The 18,110-nt window shown below is 46.8% G+C and overlaps 7 protein-coding genes across 7 annotated transcripts; 3 read left to right on the forward strand and 4 right to left on the reverse strand.

Moving 5' to 3' along the window:
• Positions 1-2,794: 2,794 nt before the first annotated feature.
• PHATRDRAFT_37064 (predicted protein) lies at positions 2,795-3,340 on the reverse strand (the record flags this gene model as incomplete). Its single annotated transcript, XM_002181260.1, has 1 exon — positions 2,795-3,340. One exon carries the CDS (start codon positions 3,338-3,340, stop codon positions 2,795-2,797), a length of 546 nt encoding a protein of 181 aa, XP_002181296.1.
• Positions 3,341-5,546: 2,206 nt separating this feature from the next.
• Positions 5,547-6,934, forward strand: PHATRDRAFT_46979 (predicted protein; the record flags this gene model as incomplete). Its single annotated transcript, XM_002181097.1, has 1 exon — positions 5,547-6,934. A coding segment is annotated over exon 1 (1,275 nt), but the record flags the coding sequence as incomplete, so codon positions are not given.
• Positions 6,935-7,011: 77 nt separating this feature from the next.
• On the reverse strand, positions 7,012-8,066 carry PHATRDRAFT_28359 (predicted protein). The gene is made up of 2 exons (XM_002181261.1): positions 8,055-8,066; positions 7,012-7,831 (listed from the first exon to the last, which is right to left on the reverse strand). Exon 2 carries the CDS (start codon positions 7,758-7,760, stop codon positions 7,071-7,073), a length of 690 nt encoding a protein of 229 aa, XP_002181297.1. The 5' UTR covers positions 7,761-7,831; positions 8,055-8,066; the 3' UTR covers positions 7,012-7,070.
• Positions 8,067-8,812: 746 nt separating this feature from the next.
• PHATRDRAFT_37067 (predicted protein) lies at positions 8,813-9,977 on the reverse strand (the record flags this gene model as incomplete). The annotated part of the gene is made up of 2 exons (XM_002181262.1): positions 8,813-9,781; positions 9,855-9,977. The coding sequence occupies 2 exons, from the start codon at positions 9,975-9,977 to the stop codon at positions 8,813-8,815; spliced, it is 1,092 nt and encodes a 363-aa protein (XP_002181298.1).
• Positions 9,978-10,157: 180 nt separating this feature from the next.
• On the forward strand, positions 10,158-11,872 carry H3.3. Its single transcript, XM_002181098.1, has 2 exons — positions 10,158-10,648; positions 11,279-11,872. The coding sequence occupies exon 2, from the start codon at positions 11,287-11,289 to the stop codon at positions 11,695-11,697; it is 411 nt and encodes a 136-aa protein (XP_002181134.1). The 5' UTR covers positions 10,158-10,648; positions 11,279-11,286; the 3' UTR covers positions 11,698-11,872.
• PHATRDRAFT_46983 (predicted protein) lies at positions 11,856-13,808 on the reverse strand. The gene has a single exon (XM_002181263.1). The coding sequence runs from the start codon at positions 13,710-13,712 to the stop codon at positions 12,000-12,002; it is 1,713 nt and encodes a 570-aa protein (XP_002181299.1). The 5' UTR covers positions 13,713-13,808; the 3' UTR covers positions 11,856-11,999.
• A 630-nt stretch (positions 13,809-14,438) lies between these two features.
• On the forward strand, positions 14,439-18,110 carry PHATRDRAFT_54677 (DNA polymerase delta; the record flags this gene model as incomplete). Its single annotated transcript, XM_002181099.1, has 5 exons — positions 14,439-14,649; positions 14,704-14,787; positions 14,886-15,337; positions 15,411-16,962; positions 17,038-18,110. The coding sequence occupies 5 exons, from the start codon at positions 14,439-14,441 to the stop codon at positions 18,000-18,002; spliced, it is 3,264 nt and encodes a 1,087-aa protein (XP_002181135.1). The 3' UTR covers positions 18,003-18,110.

Here is an 18,110-nt window from a genome sequence, read left to right on the forward strand (position 1 = left end):
CCAGTTGCAAAATATGCAGCCGACAATGAATTAATGTCGGAAAAAGCTTTCTCTTACTGGGCACCATCGGTACTGACAAAGGCTGATAGGTGGATTCGCGCTGCACGCACGCGAAAAAAGAAGAACCAATACAAGTACGGTATAGAAGTTCCAAAGAACGTTGCCCACGCTTACGAGCTGGACAAACAGAATGGCAATCATCTCTGGGCTGAAGCCATCCAAAAGGAAATGGGCACGCTGCAGAAGATGGAGACCTTCACTATCCTCTCGAAGGGAGAAAGAGCTCCCAAGGATTAAAAACGCATCCCCATGTGGATTATTTTTGATGTCAAAATGGACTTCCGACGTAAGGCACGCCTTGTTGCTGGAGGCCATGTGACAGACCCTCCCACTGATGATACTTATTCCAGTGTTGCTTCAAGGGAGAGTGTTCGACTAGGTTTCTTACTTGCCAGTCTGAACAATCTTGATCTTGTCTCAGTTGACATCGGTAATGCTTACGTCAATGCCGATTGTCGTGAAAAGGTCTATGCAATTGCTGGCCCTGAGTTTGAAGAGTTCGAGGGACGGACAGTCATCATTGCTAAGGCTCTGTATGGACTAAAGTCCAGTGGCGCAGCGTGGCATTCCCACCTCGCGCAAAGTCTAAGGACTATGGGTTTTGTGTCTTCTAAGGCGGACCCAGATATGTGGTACCGAGCTGCTAAGCGCAAGGACGAAAGCGAGTACTACGAGTACATTATAAGCTACGTCGACGACCTAACGGTGGTTTCGGAAAATACCAGGGCGATTTTAGAAATGCTCGAAAACATTCCCTACACACTCAAGGGTGGTAGCGCTCCAGAAACATTTCTTGGAGCCACTATTGGAACGTACACATTCAAGGATGGTACGTCGGCGTGGTACATGTCTGCTCAGCATTACTTAACCAACGCGATAAAAAACATAGAGGAAACTCTTGGGCTGAAACTTTCAACAAGTATCCGAATTGTCACGCCCTTGATACCCGGATACCATCCGGAGGTGGATACGTCCGCTTTCCTCGATGATGACCGAGCGAACTTTTATATGAGTCTTATCGGCATCCTTCTCTGGACATCTGAACTTGGACGAATTGACATTACCCAAGAAGTGGGTCTTATGTCACGCTTCAATGCGAAACCAAGAGAAGGCCACTACAATGCGGTGCTTCGTATGTTCAGCTATTTAAAGCGACACTTGAATTCCAAGCTTGTCTGTGACCCTAAAATGAGAGCATTTTCTCAGGTCAAGTTCTCCGATCCTACGTGGAAGGAGCAATACCCAAATGCTGTAGAGGAACTCCCTCCAGCAATGCCAAAACCTATGGGTAGGTCAGTACAAATCACGGTGTTTGTGGATGCTGCTCATGCAGATTGTCACGTCACGCGGAGATTGACCACCGGCATACTTATTTTTATAAATGGAACACCAATACGTTGGTACTCCAAGAGACAAAACACTGTCGAAGGATCGACATATGGATCGGAGTTTGTTGCCATGCGCATAGCTTCCGAAATGATCATAGCTTTGCGGTACAACCTACGGGTATTGGGTGTTCCACTTTGTGGACCCGCAAATGTTTTCTGCGACAATATGAGTGTCGTCACAAGTTCGACGATACCTTCGTCGGTACTTAAGAAAAAGCACAATGCTATTTCATACCATAAGGTTCGCGAGTGCATTGCTAGTGGGACAATGCGTCTCGCACATGAACCAACGGGCTCCAATCTCAGTGATATGCTCACTAAGTGTCTGTCTGGCCCTCAGCACAAATTCCTCATCAGTCACATTCTGTTTTGAGCCACGGCCATACAGTACCTTCTGCGCCACCATACTTTGGGGCAATCTCTAGACTGGACTTTGTACTCCCAGACTGCGAGATTGAAGGGAGTGATAAAGTATAGCCACGCAATACTGCAATTTGCCACTAAGGTGAGCAATTGTCATAGCTATTGTTGTTGGAACATTCAACTAGCATAGTGCCTAGCTCTGAATATTGGCCATGTTTGCCAGCCTTATTACTGTCCCAGTCGTCGTCTGTACGACGCTGCGGATAGAGGCAATGTTTTTCGGGTCATTACCGAAATGTCATTTGCGAAGGCAGTGCGAAGTGACACGTGTGTGCATCTAAGGATGAAGCAGTTGTGACACGCAAGACGACATGTCTTGCCGACCAAGAAATCATCTTTACATAAGCGATTTTCTCTATTATGGTCGTCCTTTGAGAGATAAAGAAAATACCTTCTTCACGTCTACAAACTGGGATTGAATCGAAGCAGATAAGTCTGCACACAATCAAAGGGTCTCATGTTCATCTGCATTCATTTGCATTCATATGCATTCATTTGCAGTCATCTGGATTCTGCGGGATCAACGCATAGAAGACAGTACAGAGGCTACGGTCTCCTTGAATACAATTGACCAGAACATTACTATCCCAGTGATGTGACTATCCGTGGAGAGTAGTACTGATTCTACTGAGACTCCTAAGGGAGCTCCAAGGGATTTGTTTGCACTCGAAAAGATTACATCCATATTTGTCTCTACACACAATTCTAAATTCAGTCTTTTCGAGTAATTACAATACAATCGGGGCCTTACGAGGCTTTCCCCTTTATTCATCTTACTCTCTCATTGTATCAACAATACATTGCGTGAGTATAGAAGAATCCGTTATCCAATACAGGACAACCCTGATCATACCGCGTTTACATCGGGTTGTACAATAAGGCCAACATAAAGGAAACAATCTCAACACGATTCCCACCTTGACTCACATTTCCATGGACAGTGCTAGATGTCTCTTGTCCCAGGGACATGTTGCCTTGGTGTATATTGTGACATCATCCTTGCCCCCCTTGTCAGGTTTCTCGCTTGAACAAATAACTGCCACTGCCAAGTGCTTGTTCTTGTTACAAGAGGCCTTGGCGGCCGCGCGCTTTGCTTGGACCTCATCCTTTTCCTTGTCCAACACAAATTTGGACATGCGGTCAGCATTGCCTTGATTTACCGCAATTCCCAAAAGCATCTCGGGATCCATGCAGTGATTGCTGCGGAGAAAGACATCCACTTTCCTTGACTCTGCCAGGGTCTCTCTATACTTGTTGAGAGTCTGGAACGCCATTGACAGTGTGTTTGTGTACTTTGCTATACCATAATTGCGGCGCTCGCCAGTGTGGGTGGTTACACCAAAAGCAGCCGCCTTCATCTCGAGCATCACCGCATCTCCCTCACAATGGCTGTTTAAAGCCTTGACCACACCGCAACCATTGCATTTCTTCTCGAAAGGCGCAACATAAGTCCATTCCGGACCGTTCATAGTCAATTGCTTCCCTTATATCATTGTCCAGTGGACTGGACCTCGCAAGCTCAATGGACTGGTAGAAGAATAATCTTCCTCTCATTGTTTTAGAAAGTCATTGATCCGAATATTGCATAGTAGCATAGGTCCTTGTATCCGCTGTCTAACCCGTGGGGAGCATTGTAAGCAAGTTGAGTTTTACAGTCCCTAGGCTTGCTTAGGTGTATTGCAGGTTGTTTGTTGTAAAGCCCAACCTTTGTTTACCAGACTTTGTCAACACAGGGTTTTTCCTGTCCTATGTTTGTTCATTGGTTGTACTATGCAACAAGTAGTAGAATAATCTTCCTCTCATTGTTTTAGAAAGTCGTTGATCCAAATATTGCATAATAGCATAGGTCCTTGTATCCACTGTCTAATCTGTGGGGAGCATTGTAAGCAAGTTGAGTTTTACAGTCCCTAGGCTTGCTTAGGTGAATTGCAGGTTGTTTGTTGTAATGCCCAACCTTTGTTTACCAGACTTTATCAACACAGGGTTTTTCCTGTCCTACATATGTTCATTGGTTGTACTACGTAACAATTGAAGATGAGCTGGCACTTTGTGGGATTGTTCACTGGACTGAACAACAGATTGACTAGTTTGTAGAATGTAGCCTTCCTCTCATTGTTTTAGTAATTCTTTGATCCAAATATTGCATAACAGCCTTGCGTCTGCCATCTAACTTGTGGGGAGCATTGTCAGCAAGTGAGTTTTACAGTCCCTAAGCTTGCTTAGGTGTATTGCAGGTCTTTTGCCATAATGCCCACCTTTGTTTACCACTCACTGTCATAACAGCAATCTGTCCTTTGGTAGTACTCCGTAACATGCGTTTGCCGCCTGAACAGACCGTCCAATCCACCTGGGCGCACCACGAAACGCATTAGTACCGTCAGCAGCCATGAGAACAAGATTACAATCTCAGCGAAAGAACGTAACGCAATTCAACAAAATAAACAACAGAAACGCCTCGCGGATCCATCCAAGTGGAGTTGCGGCTGAAATTGTCGGCATCAAAGAATCTATACATGGAATGTTGTGTGAAGAGCACACTGTCTGTGGTACCGCTCTACAGTTAAATGCTGTTGTTTGCCTTTGCGTTGTTCAAGTTATAACCAGCAATGGAGAAGAAACTGTCATTGCAGCATACTGAGTAACAGACGGTATTGATTGCTGTGGAGTTGGTTTTCTTCACCAAAAGTTTGTCAAAAACAGTTGCGTCTATAATTGCAAAGCAAGATCTCTACATACTTTCCCCTTTCCACAGCCCTCTTCTACAGTGACTGCACTTTGGAAAGGAGTGTCAACTTCTCTTGGTTATTGTACTTGCAACAAGGCATATTGTCCATTAATGTAGGCCTTTTGTCCTCCTCTACAGGAAGACACTTTTCTCTGTCATTGTCAAAAATCAACTACCGGTTTCTGAATATAGTCTCCAAGGAAGGGCAATTTCAAAAGAGTTCAGTAGAACCCGGTTGTAAATCACACATCTTTGTATTTTTACCCGGATATTGATGTACATTTGCTTGTACAAAGTTCCGTTGTTTATGGTATGCCATTTTGAGCAGACTTTGTAGATCCATTTTGTATCTTGCTGACCAGGTTTGCCATCTATAGCTGTGGCATACCTATCCTTAATCAATGTTCTTCTTCTGCTGTTGTAGCAATAAGTAATTGCTGTCAGTTTGAGATAATACTGATTGGTACGGATCAAAGTAAACCTCCTTGCTAGATGCACATCAACAATTGAAACTTGCCTTCTCAAATAGCCACTCTGTTTGTTCTATGCACCTCCTGTAGAGGAAGAAAAGTAATTTGTCACAGCAAGAAAGTGAAGACACAAGCCTAACCATATTAAAACCCTCCCATTTTACAACTTGCTAGTAGCTTGCGGCTCTTTGACTGTCATTGGCAATGACCCGCTTTCCCAATCGGAAAATGCCATGTTGTCAGCGAACTGAGGTAGGGTTGGTGTTTCGAACAGGAACGTGACTGTGACGGTTAACGTTTACGTTATGTATGCACATAGGTAGTCTTTTGAACTCTTCTACCACAGTTCTATAATACACGGCATGAAGTGGGAAAAATGCGGAATCCACTTACAGCTAACTGTTGAGTGACTCTGAAAAGGTTGAGAGACATTTGTAACCTGCGGGACAGCGCTCAAGCCGGCATAGCGTTTGCAGAGATCAACTCATCTCCAGTAGGCCCTCCTCGACAAAGACAGTGCTTCAATTTCAGCCGTCATCCGTTACACCTCACTGCTGCTCCCGCTGTTTCAGTCGTTCCACAGATCTGAAAAATGGTCGATCCCGATACAAAAATACATCCGCGTCCGCGAAGAAGTCGAAGGAAGCCCCAGTCAGACCAACGCTTTTCTGCCTATTTGAGCTTTGGCTTCTCAGCCACGGTCTGTCTCGGAATTTTCGCGGCGTGCTATGCCTTGGTACTTTTCGGTCTGTGTCCACTACTAAATCAAGCGTCTCCATTAGTTACACCGACTCATCGCGGTGAAATTTTGCAGCCTGTTGTACATTCGGCTGTGGAGTCTGTTAAGCATCACATTCCCCACTTACCTGGACAGATGATTGCTGAAAGTGTGGCGGGTATAGTGAAACGAAAGATCGCAGACATGCGCAAACAACAGGATGTGACTGATACGTCCTTGATGGAAAAGGCTACAGAAGAATTTAATCTTCTTCGAAAGCGTCGAGATCAGAAAGGCGCACGCCAGGCGAATGACGAAAGTGCCGCCGAACCTGCGCAACTAGCACCCGGCAAACGATCTGGCTTTTTGGTATTGGGCATGCACCGGTCGGGTACCAGCATGCTGGCGGGTCTCATGGCGACCGGTCAAGGTTACAACGTGGGAGGTCCACTGATTGGCGGTGCGTTTGACAACGAGAAGGGGTTTTTTGAGTTAGTTGATGCAGTTCTGCAGAATGACGAATTTATGCAGCTTCAGCGAATTTGGTGGAGTTCCAATGTAATAAACTACGACCACGAAAAGGCCATTGTCGCCAAGAGGAATGGAAAAGTTTCTTTCGACCACGGCGAAAAGGCGCTGGCTTTCTTCAATAGTCCAAGGAATGCTCCATACTTGCAAAAAGACCCGCGAATGTGCATCACCCTCAAGACTTGGCTGCCCCTGCTGAAAAGTGAACCGGCTGTACTTTTTACCTACCGTCATCCTTTGGAGGTTGCTTTGTCCCTGAAAAGGCGTGAGAAAAACTTCACTTTGGAACACGGTCTTCGCCTCTGGATTGTTTACAATATGAGGGGTGTTGAGAATTCGCAACAACTTTGCCGTGTTTACAGCAGCAATGAAGCAATTCTAGCTGATCCATTGAATGAGGTGAACCGCATCTCCAGCGAGCTGACGTCTAAATGTGGCATTCCCCCACCGCCGGAACAACTCACGCAGGAAGACGTAGACAAGTTTGTGGATCCAGATTTGCAACACAACAAAAAGAAACGCGAAGCCGACGACGAGAAGAAAGAAATAATTGCCAAGCACGGCACCTGTACGGTGAGAGACTACGAAAGCAGTCTACCGGAAGGAAGTCCTGATTACAAACGTGAGCGAACTTTGTACATGACAGCAATGAAGATTTATTGCGACTTCCAAAACGGTAGTGCATACGAGGAAACATATCAATGGCCGAAGTTGGGTTAGATCTTTGAAACCTTGTCACACAAACAAAGTCCATAAATTTAGAAATAAATCTGCATTGGGGGTCCCATGGTAGACTTGATGTAGATCTGTCCAATGTTCTGCCACTGTTTCTTGAGAAGCGAGGCGAGGAAGTTAGCAGCGAGCTGGGTATTGACGATAATTTCCTTCGGATCCTGGCCCACATTTCCGACAGCCACGTTCAAGCACATAACTTTCTTCATCTGGAATTTGATCGTAGCCTTTTGCTCGTCAATCTTTTCCTGCATATCGTCGGAACCAGAGAGGAGAGTAGGGAATTTACCTGCCTTGGTCAATCCGGGGCCGAGAAGACGAGGAATCTGACGGATCATGTTGTCGGAAGCTAGAAAGAAATCGTAGCGCTTGGCGAGCTTCTTGACTAGCTTCTTGTTTTTGTTGAGCTTCTTCAAATCCTCAACAGACATGTGGTCAACACCGATACGATCCGCCTGTTCACAATGAGCGGCATTTCCCAAAACGCAGCATTTGAGCTGAGGACGAGGGACAGTGGGGAGCCTGAAAGTTCCAGAAAAACGCTTGTCACGAACGGGATCATAGTTCTTCAAGGTAATCTGGGCTTCGATCGTTTCAGTGAAGTTACGCTTCTTTCCCTGCTTCGATTCGCCACCGAAGCTGACCTCATCTCCGGCAGAGAAGGCGAGGACGTCGCCGATAGCCTTTTCCAAAAGAACAGAGTCAAGTTTGGACATTTCGTTCCAAAATAATTTTTAGAGGGGCTTCTTCCGAGTGTCGATGGGTCGAGAAGTGTGTTCAACTTTCTCTGCGTAACGAAACGAAGGTAGCGTGAGAAAACATTTACCGTATACCGCTGTTACTAACTGTAAACCAACGCTGTCCGTGTGCAAGCATCGGATGGTAAAGGGCAGATAACACCTTTCCCTCCCATACTATCCGTACATGGCATGCATGAGCTCGTAGGAATCAAAAGTTTTATCATTGACGGGGAAACATTCCATCCTCAAACCGATTGAGTCTCTTCTTACCTTCTCGCGAAGTAGTGGCGATTGTGGTGGTGGACGACTTTTGGTAGAAAAATCGATTTGGGAAAGGCACGCCACGGCTGTAGTAAAAAGGCCGAGAAAGTAGGAATATACCGTAATTTTTCCCGATCACACATATTATTTATAGAGCAACTGGCTTTCGAAAGAACGTAAGAAGCTTGCTTGTCCTCCGTCCGACATAGTATAGTGGCTAGTATCCCCGCCTGTCACGCGGGAGACCGGGGTTCGATTCCCCGTGTCGGAGTAGTTTTTATGTTTTTCTCGAATATCGTTCTCAAAGCAATTTGATACACCTTTATTTTGGCAATCAGCTCTTTGGATATTTGTATTTATACAAAAATATGAACATTGCAACAGCACGACCGCCAGAGAGCGGTAGTTATCCGACATAGTATAGTGGCTAGTATCCCCGCCTGTCACGCGGGAGACCGGGGTTCGATTCCCCGTGTCGGAGATTGTTTTGCATATTTTTTTTGGTGTGAACAGTTTTTGGTTAGAAAACTCACGTTCAATTCGTTTTGTCAAGTGAATATGTCACATTCGACGGTTGTCGAATATACTTCACGAAGAGTACACATCAGCTTCTGGCTACCTATATTAAAAATACTTTCCCTTATGTTTCCCCGAAGCAAACAGTTCTGTAGAAAAATGCTACTAGTTGACCTACTTCAAAGCCTTTACAACTGGTAGCGTAGGTTTGTTAGGACATGTTCTGACCAGTAGTTCTCTACATTTCTACCTTACACGTTGAAGCGAAACAAGATCACATCTCCTTCTTGGACAATGTAGTCTTTCCCCTCGCTGCGTAGCTTCCCTTTGTTCTTCGCTTCAATCTCGCTGCCACAAGCAACTAAATCGTCATAGGAAACGGTCTCTGCACGGATGAAACCTCGCTCGAAATCGTTATGAATCACGCCGGCAGCTTTCGGTGCTGTCCATCCCTTGCGGATAGTCCAAGCTCTTGTCTCAGTCGGGCCGCTGGTGTAGTACGTTTGTAATCCCAGGATATCGTAAGCTTCACGAACAAGTTTTCGAAGCCCAGTGTCTTCTAGCTTGACACCCAGCGATTCAAGAAAATCAGTACGGTCTCCGACGCTTAGTTCAACAAGCTCCGCTTCGACTTGAGCCGATACGACAACTAGTTTTGCACCCTCTTTCTCAGCAGTTTCACGAAGTCTGTCAACCATCTCATTCCCGTTTGCCAAATCCGCATCGCCAACATTGGCAGCGTACACCATCTTTTTCGCTGTCAATAGACCGAGAGACTTAATAGCGTTTTCTTCCTCTTCGTCCAACACAACATTGCGAGCAGGTTGATCTTTCAGCAAGACAGCGGCAACCTTCTCTAATGCGGACTTCTCAACAGGGCTGGCATTTCGATCTTTTCGAACGCGCTCTAAGCGCTTTTCGACCTGAGACAAGTCGGCTAGAGCCAACTCAAGATTGATGAGTTCGGCGTCACGAACGGGATCAATGCTTCCATCGACGTGGACAACATCTTCGTCTTCAAAGCACCGAACGACGTGTACAACTGCGTCACACTGTCTAATAGATGCCAGAAACTGGTTGCCAAGGCCTTCACCTGTAGAGGCACCCTTGATTAGTCCAGCGACGTCAACGAATTCCAATGCGGCTGGGACAACTTTTACCGATTTGTTGATGTCTTTCAAGATTTCCAGTTTGGGATCAGGTACACTTACGATTCCCACCTGTGTCACAAAACATAAGTCAGATGGTTCATAATGGGCCAGGCAAGGTTTCAATTTGACTAACAAAACTCACATTGGGTTCTATGGTGCAGAACGGATAATTGGCAGCTTCAGCACCTTGAGTTTCTGTCAGTGCGTTGAATAAAGTAGATTTTCCGACATTGGGAAGACCCACAATTGCCGTCTGCAGTTTCATGGATAGCTTCGTCGTAGAGTATGATCGCCTTGCCAAGTCAGACACAACAAAACCTCGGGAAAAGGTCGACGACCGCGATGATAAGGCCGAAGCGACTCGTGAGATTGTCATAATAGAAACTGCCATTGTCAAGATTCCAGCGTCACACTTCATTTTGCTACAAGATAGATTGTCTAATCGGATAATTGTGCATCTTACTGTTACACTCTAACATTTGTGTGCAAAACTCCACATCTTGTCCACAGATTTGGGGTTTGGCTGGGCTCTTCGTCAGCAGACGTCATTTGATCGAGCAAGTGATGGAAGTATAGAAGCCTAAAAAAAGAAGTATTGTTAGCACGATAGACGAATATTGTGTTCATGTACGCTCGGTTTGGTTCGGAGCAATAAGTTTCATTAGGGAGACAACAAAACAATCGCTCCGTGGCGTTGAAATCCTCTTCTCTGCGCGGTGTCAATGTTTCAAGGCTACGGAGAATATCGTAGGAACGGAACCAGTCAGACATACGAGCGCTTCCTGAAAAATAATTTCCCAAGATCATAGTAGTAAAGAAACGTGCATTTCTACACCATCTTCAATCCCATCCACTCTTTGTTCCACTAAACGCGTCCAAAACACGAAATCACTTCTACCAGCACAATTCGCAATTTGACAACGGAATTCAAATAAGGTAAGCATTCAGAAACAATCATCATTCACCATCGATCACCCCAAACCAGTGACTAGAATGGATGTATACGTTCGACTTAAAATGGATTGTGTAAAGACGAGATCACGATACGATGGTATAATCTGGATTGAAGGAACAGCGTGTCCAAAAGCCTGAAATTGGTCCAGGTCCCCAATCCAAAAGTACCTTGGAGCGATTCTCTTGGACATGGCAATTTTGAGCCTTTTCGTAGACTCCCTACATTTTACAATGATTGCTTTCAAGCTGTCCCTGTGCAAGAAGTAGATTTCGAGTCTTCTAACTCTGGATGCGGAGCCATGGGTGAAAGGCTTGATACTGGTCGATCATGGTCTTGCTCCTTTCTCTGCGACCTAAAAACATTCTCCTATCATTTCTTCTCGCTGCAAACTCCGACTGTTGACTGTTGTCGTTGGTCGCCTATAACGTCTTCAAGCTGTGTTTACGTAGATTTTCCCTGAACCCGTTATGTCGCATGCGAGTTTTTTAATCGTTCCTGGTCTGAAAATTCAATCGTACACGTAATTTTATTTTACAATACGGGACAGGCAGTCACGCTTTCCCATAATTTGTCGGTATTTTCTCACATTCCTGACTTCCGTTCGGCTACAGGAAGAAACATGGCTCGTACCAAGCAAACAGCTCGCAAGTCTACCGGAGGCAAAGCTCCGCGCAAGCAACTTGCCACCAAGGCTGCTCGCAAGAGCGCCCCCACTGCCGGCGGTGTCAAGAAGCCTCACCGTTATCGCCCGGGAACGGTCGCACTTCGTGAGATCCGAAAATACCAGAAGAGCACCGAGCTTCTCATCCGCAAGGCTCCCTTTCAGCGCTTGGTCCGTGAAATCGCCCAGGACTTTAAAAATGACCTCCGATTTCAGTCGACAGCTGTTCTTGCTTTACAGGAAGCTTCTGAAGCCTACCTTGTCGGCCTTTTCGAGGACACCAACTTGTGCGCCATTCACGCCAAGCGTGTCACCATTATGCCTAAGGATATCCAGTTGGCCCGTCGCATCCGAGGAGAGCGTGCCTAAGAAGTTTCTGGGGTTTTGATCCTTCTCGTGTTTTTGGTGCGAAGCACATGTGTATTGCGGGGTTGATAGCGCAAGGCTGCGGTTACTCTCTTCTTGCGCAGGACAATGCAGATAACTTAGGATCGTAAAAAACACTATGCACTATGCAAATCTTATTTTAACCCGAGTGGAAAAGAAGGAGCTGTATTACGTTAATGTCTAGGGCGTGAACAGGCTGTAGGAAACTGCTTCGGTATATATGCCTGCAGATGAATTGACCCTTGGGGGGAAAAGGTTACAAATACGAATGACTTGCTTGTGTGCTATGCCGCTTCCGAGTCGTCGATTCGAAACCGGTCATCGTGATCATTATCATGGTAACCGTTGCTTTTCCCTGACGGTTCCTCATCATCGTCATCGTCTAACGCTGATGGGACAACCCCTGTTAATTCTAGTTCGTGTGTATCTTCTCCGTCATTCCCTTCGCCCGTAGCTGAGAGCTCCATGACGTAGGCGTACTCCTTCGCACTGGGGTTGGGCCGCCACAAAAAAGCTACCCCCGCCAGCACGTAAAAGTAATTGATCTCAGTTGCGGCATCTACTGACCACTCATGCTCTTCCCGAATGATTCCGTTTTCATCGTACGTATCAACCAAGGAGAAAACAACCCAGATGGTAGCAAACAGTATTGAAAACAAAAAAATGCACCGCAAACGCAAGTACCGCATCAATTTGCGACTTTGATTCATACTTTGTAAGTATTCCATGGTGTTATTGAGGGCATCAAGAATCCAGAGAATGAAAATGACATCGACAGCCGCAACAACAAATGTCAATATCGTCACAACATCAAAGAGCTCAACTTCCGCATCATAGGATAGCGTTTCCATGTCTTCAATGGCGAAGACCAGCATGAGATCGCGAGAGACAGAAACACCAACATACGCAGCGGTTAGAACAATGATTGTCCTCAAAGCCGAGCCTAACGAATCACGCACAACTCCCCAGCCAAGCGCTACCATGATGATCAGTGCTCGACTGAGTCCGCGTTTGACGACTCCCAGAATTATACCAATGTACATGGCCAAGTTCATCCGATATCCGTCAACGTTCCAGACAAAGTAGTCGCCAGTGCGGAAGAACATTTCCAGTAAACCGAGTACAGTTGTCATGAGGATCCATTTCTCAATGGCAATTCTTGATTCTTCGTTCACGTGCATGAGATAGCCGTACCAAAGTAACAGAATAAGGTACATACCCGTCAAGATGGCGTAGAAATTCATAAATCCGTAGAGTTCTCCCGGTAGATAGCCGTGCACAGACTTCCACACAGTTTTGCCACGCGCAACAATCTGTCGTCCGCCTTCGTTGCAGTTGGCGAAAACCACTACAAACTGACCGGAATTTGCCTCGTTAATCTGACCAAACCGAAGATGTTTACTCATCGGTCCGTGAGGGGGGACGTTTACAAATTTGTATGCCCCAGTAAACGAAGTCGAGTTGATAATGAGTTTGCCGCTATTGTGACTTTCACAAAGCCCAGCGGCAACAGCTTCGGTAGAGCAGCACCATCGCAAGTTTCCATCCGGTAGACGCCCTCCTATTCCTTGCTCGGTCCAATCGCAGCCCGATCGACTATTCGCACATTTTTGGGGTAGCCCAATGACGGCCATATCTACCGTCGTTAGACCTTCCTCGACACCTCCGTCCAATCCACGTGCGCTCAAGTCTCGTCGGTTTCCACCGTCTGCACCAGTATCGTCGGGTGCGTTCGAATTGTCGTCGTTGTCGTCGTCATTGAGAGGCGAATCGTCGTTGGTGCCGACGTCGACGGGGGTGAAATTTTCGGAAACCGCCGTAAAGACCAGCGCGGATAGATCTATATAGCCGGGACCCCGCAAGTATCCGTCGGTAAAGTGGATAGAGTCTTCGGTCGGTTCCAGCAGAAACTCCATGTCCCGGATCTCGGCGCGAGCAAGGCCCACGCCCAACACCGCAAGGCTGAGTCCCTGAGCAAGGCCACCCGAAAGTTTCATCCTTGACTGTCCCTTCAACAAAGTACTTCTGGAGTGACACGAATACAGAGAATACGACTATGCCAGAAGATCGTGGTGGAATTCAGATTCTTCGTGTGGAGAGGACAACGATTTGTTGTTGTTGGTTCGTGTGACTCTTTCGGGGTGTGTGACCTTGAACGACTTGCTGGTGTTGTTGTTTGTGTTGTTGTTAGATGTGACTTGACTACGAGTGAGTCGAGCACGGTACGGTACGCTGAGGTCTTTGTGGCGTGGGGTCATTTATGGTTTTTGATTTCGGCGCGCGCACTTCGAAAGAACTCGAACCCTTTTTCATTGGGTAGGAGTAGGTAGTAGGGGTGAAGTATGGGGACTGCATTGCACTAGACTGGACTACGCCGGCCCGCAATGCGCGCCATTGGCATTGCCGCCGAGCCGAGCCGAGCTGACCCCTCAGCCTGAGATTCTGGTCCGGATCAACAGAACTTTCCGTCAATCCATAGCTAACAGTCAGTGTAACTTGTAACTGTAAACCTCAACCATTGGTGAACAGTGGCAGAAGGGCACCGACTTTTACTCCATCCAATACAAAAGTTGGATTAACGCGACAAGCTATAAATTAGTCGGAACAACACCATGTCTCCAATCAAGCGAGCACTTACGAAAGACTTCACGGATGAAGCCTGGTGTGTTCGACCCAAACGTTTGCGGGGTGGCGGTGTCGATGGCGGGGCCTTTTACGAGCATATGATTGACGACGATCAGCTTTTTGACGATGACGACAACAACGTTGGGATTGAAGAAGAAATTCCGGCAGAGATTCTGGCGCAACAAGCACAGGTTGTTAGTACAGTTGCGGCGAAGGACCAGCAGCGTTGGAAACGAGCCCGTCTACCGGACGACCTGAGCAACCAAACGGATCTGAACCTACAGTGGCTCGACATGGATGTTGTTTCGGGTAAACCCTTACCAGCTAATCCCAACCGCACCAAGCCTTTAGTGGGACGTCGAGAAGGACAAGTTCCGATCTTGCGCGGATTTGGTGTGGACGAACGGGGACACTCTATTGCTGTTTTTGTTCACGGCTTTACCCCTTGTACGTTACCGAATTCCGAAAGGACAGACGGCGTGTCCATCCGGCGCACAAGGCATCCAAGTACTCTCACTCACAATCACTTCTATTATTGCTGGCAGACGCCTACTTTGCTTTGGAAAATGGCTACGAACTGACGAATCTGGCCGAGCTGAGTGCGATACGGCAAACTCTTACGGCGCGACTAGCTGCTGCCGCCCGCGGCGGTACGGCAACACACGCCGAAGTCCTCGGCATTGAATACATTACCGATCACAAGTCGATTATGGGTTACGAAACGCCGCACACCAAATTTTTGAAAATCTACGTGTCCTTGCCCGGCCTGGTGCCGACGCTGAAACGCATCATGGAAGACGGAATCGATCTGCCGGGCATCACGCGCACCGGTGGAACGAGTACGGGTCTACCACCCACATATGCGGCCTTTGAAGCGAATGTTCCGTTCGTCCTGCGTTTCATGGTGGATCGAAAACTTTCGGGGGCTGGCTGGCTGACCTTGCCGTCGGACACCTACCAGATTCGGGAGATTCCACGGAAGGAAACCCATTGTCAGGTACGTACTCCGTAGCTGCGTTACTACTCGATCGGCGTATGCGTCGTTCTCACAGGTTCTTTGTTTCCTACAGATCGAAGTCGACATTTCGTACGACGATATTACTCCACGACCATCGGAAGGCGAATGGAACAAGATTGCCCCGTTGCGAATTCTTTCGGTCGATATAGAATGTCAAGGCCGAAAGGGCCACTTTCCGGAAGCAGAAAAAGATCCTGTCATCCAGATTGCCAACACGATCTCGCTGTACGGTCAAGATAAACCCATTGTGCAGAACGTCTTTACACTCAAAGGCTGCTTGCCCATTGTTGGGGCTCAGGTTATTTGTTCCGACGAAGAGGAAGACATGCTCATGAAGTGGCGAGCATTTCTCGAGGCTGCTGATCCTGACATTATCACGGGTTACAACGTTCAAAATTTCGACATTCCCTATCTCTTGGACCGTGCGGACTCTTTATCGAAAGGTAGCAGTCATAGAAAGGCGGTGCTTTCCGGTTTCGCCCAGTGGGGACGTGTGCGCAACACGAAGGCCAAAATGCGCGACACCATGTTTCAATCGTCCGCCTACGGCAAACGCGCCAACGTGGAAACTACCATTGACGGACGAGTTATCTTTGACATGCTTCCTTACATGCAGCGTAACCATAAGCTGAGCTCGTACTCATTGAATTCGGTATGCGCAGAATATCTTGGCCAACAGAAGGAAGACGTTCATCACTCCATTATTTCTGACCTTCAAAACGGCAGCGACGAAGATCGCCATCGGCTGGCTGTTTACTGTTTGAAGGATGCTTTGCTACCACAACGACTCATGGACAAGTTGAGTGTCTTGGTAAACTATATCGAGATGGCTCGAGTAACGGGGGTTCCCATGTCGTTTTTGATCTCACGAGGCCAGCAAATCAAGGTCTTTTCGATGATTCTACGCAAATGCCGACACGAGAAACTTCTCGTTCCTACCCTGAGGAAGAGCGGCAACGCCAATGCAGATGTTGGGTACGAAGGAGCTACTGTCCTGGATCCCATCAAGAACTACTACGAAGTACCGATAGCCACATTGGACTTTGCATCCCTGTATCCATCAATCATGCAAGCATACAACCTCTGTTATTCGACTTTGGTCAATCCTGCCGATGTAGGCAAGCTCGACCCAGACATCTACAGGAAAAGCGAAAACGGTAACGTATTTGTTCATTCTAGTGTCAAGAAGGGTATTCTACCAACAATTCTCGAGGAATTGCTGAGCGCTCGTAAGCGAGCTAAAAAAGACATGAAGAATGCTCCCACAGATTTCGATCGAGCGGTACAAAATGGTCGCCAGCTAGCGTTAAAGGTGTCTGCCAACTCTGTATACGGTTTCACGGGTGCTACTGTCGGACAACTCCCGTGTCTCCCAATTGCATCATCGGTTACATCGTATGGACGCCAACTGTTGGAAAAGACCAAAACCTTTGTTGAGGAGAAATACACGAAGTCAAATGGCTATGACCACGACGCCCAGGTCGTATACGGGGACACAGATAGCGTAATGGTAAAGTTTGGTCCAGCAACGGTCGCGGAAACGTTTCCATTGGCGATCGAAGCTGCTGAAAAAGCTTCCGAGATTTTTCCGAGTCCAATTCTTTGTACGCTTTATCTGTGCTACAGCTTAACTTGGATTCAACTTTCTCTCACACATGCTTTGCTTTCTGGACTAACAGTGGAGTTTGAAAAGGTTTATTTTCCTTACCTCCTCATGAACAAAAAACGCTACGCTGGTCTGATGTGGACAGAAATTGAGAAGTACGACAAGTTGGACACAAAGGGATTGGAAGTGGTGCGTCGAGACAACTGTCAGCTGGTCCGTGAAGTTATTCAGACGTCATTAAACAAGATATTGATCGATCAAAATGTTCAAGGGGCTATCGAGTACGTCAAGTCTCAGATCTCCGATTTACTACAAAACAAGATGGACATTTCACGTCTGGTCATTACAAAATCTCTCAATAAAGGGGCTGAATATGCTCTTGGTCTCGGTGGGAAGAAAGACGATTACAAAGTCAAGCAGGCTCATGTAGAGCTTGCCGCGCGAATGAAAAAACGGGATGCCGGATCAGCGCCACAACTTGGTGATCGTGTTCCATACATAATTATCACGGGTGCCAAAGGAGCTGCGAATTTCGAAAAGGCTGAAGATCCTATCTACGTACTGGAAAACAATCTACCAATAGATTGCAAGTGGTACTTGACAAACCAGCTGTCGAAGCCGTTGACTCGTATCTTCGAACCTATCATTTCAGATGTTGATAAATCCTTACTCCAGGGAGATCACACTCGCAAGATCTTTATTCCAACTCCAAGCGCCAGGAAAGGTAGCTTAATGATGTTCGCCAAGAAGGTAGCACAATGTATTGGCTGCAAGGCAAGCGTGGATGGTAAGAAAGGCTACTTGTGCAAACACTGCGTAAATCGAGAAGATGCAATCTATTTGGAGAAGTTAGAAATTTTGCGTGAAGCCGAACTTCGCTACAATGATTTGTGGGCAGCTGCGCAGCGTATCCATGGTACTGTGCATTCGGACATTATTTGTACGGGAGACGGTTGCAGTTGTCAGTTTTACCGTCGAAAGAAAGTTCAAGCTGATATACGCCTTGCTCAAGACGTCCTTGACAAGTTTGCTTCTTGAGCACTTTGATCGATAGCGCTAGTAACTAAAGCCGACACCATGACGAATTGGCACTCGGTATCCAAGATCGTATTTAAGAAATCATAACAGTATTTTTTACGCGCCATG

Source organism: Phaeodactylum tricornutum, chromosome 12 (genome assembly GCF_000150955.2).
Source record: "Phaeodactylum tricornutum CCAP 1055/1 chromosome 12, whole genome shotgun sequence".
Lineage (NCBI taxonomy): Eukaryota > Bacillariophyta > Bacillariophyceae > Surirellales > Neidiaceae > Phaeodactylum > Phaeodactylum tricornutum.

Excerpts from the sequence above, each read along its gene's own strand:
- PHATRDRAFT_28359 (XM_002181261.1), bottom strand. The coding sequence starts at position 7,760 with ATGTCCAAACTTGACTCTGTTCTTTTGGAAAAGGCTATCGGCGACGTC.
- H3.3 (XM_002181098.1), top strand. The coding sequence starts at position 11,287 with ATGGCTCGTACCAAGCAAACAGCTCGCAAGTCTACCGGAGGCAAAGCT.
- PHATRDRAFT_46983 (XM_002181263.1), bottom strand. The coding sequence starts at position 13,712 with ATGAAACTTTCGGGTGGCCTTGCTCAGGGACTCAGCCTTGCGGTGTTG.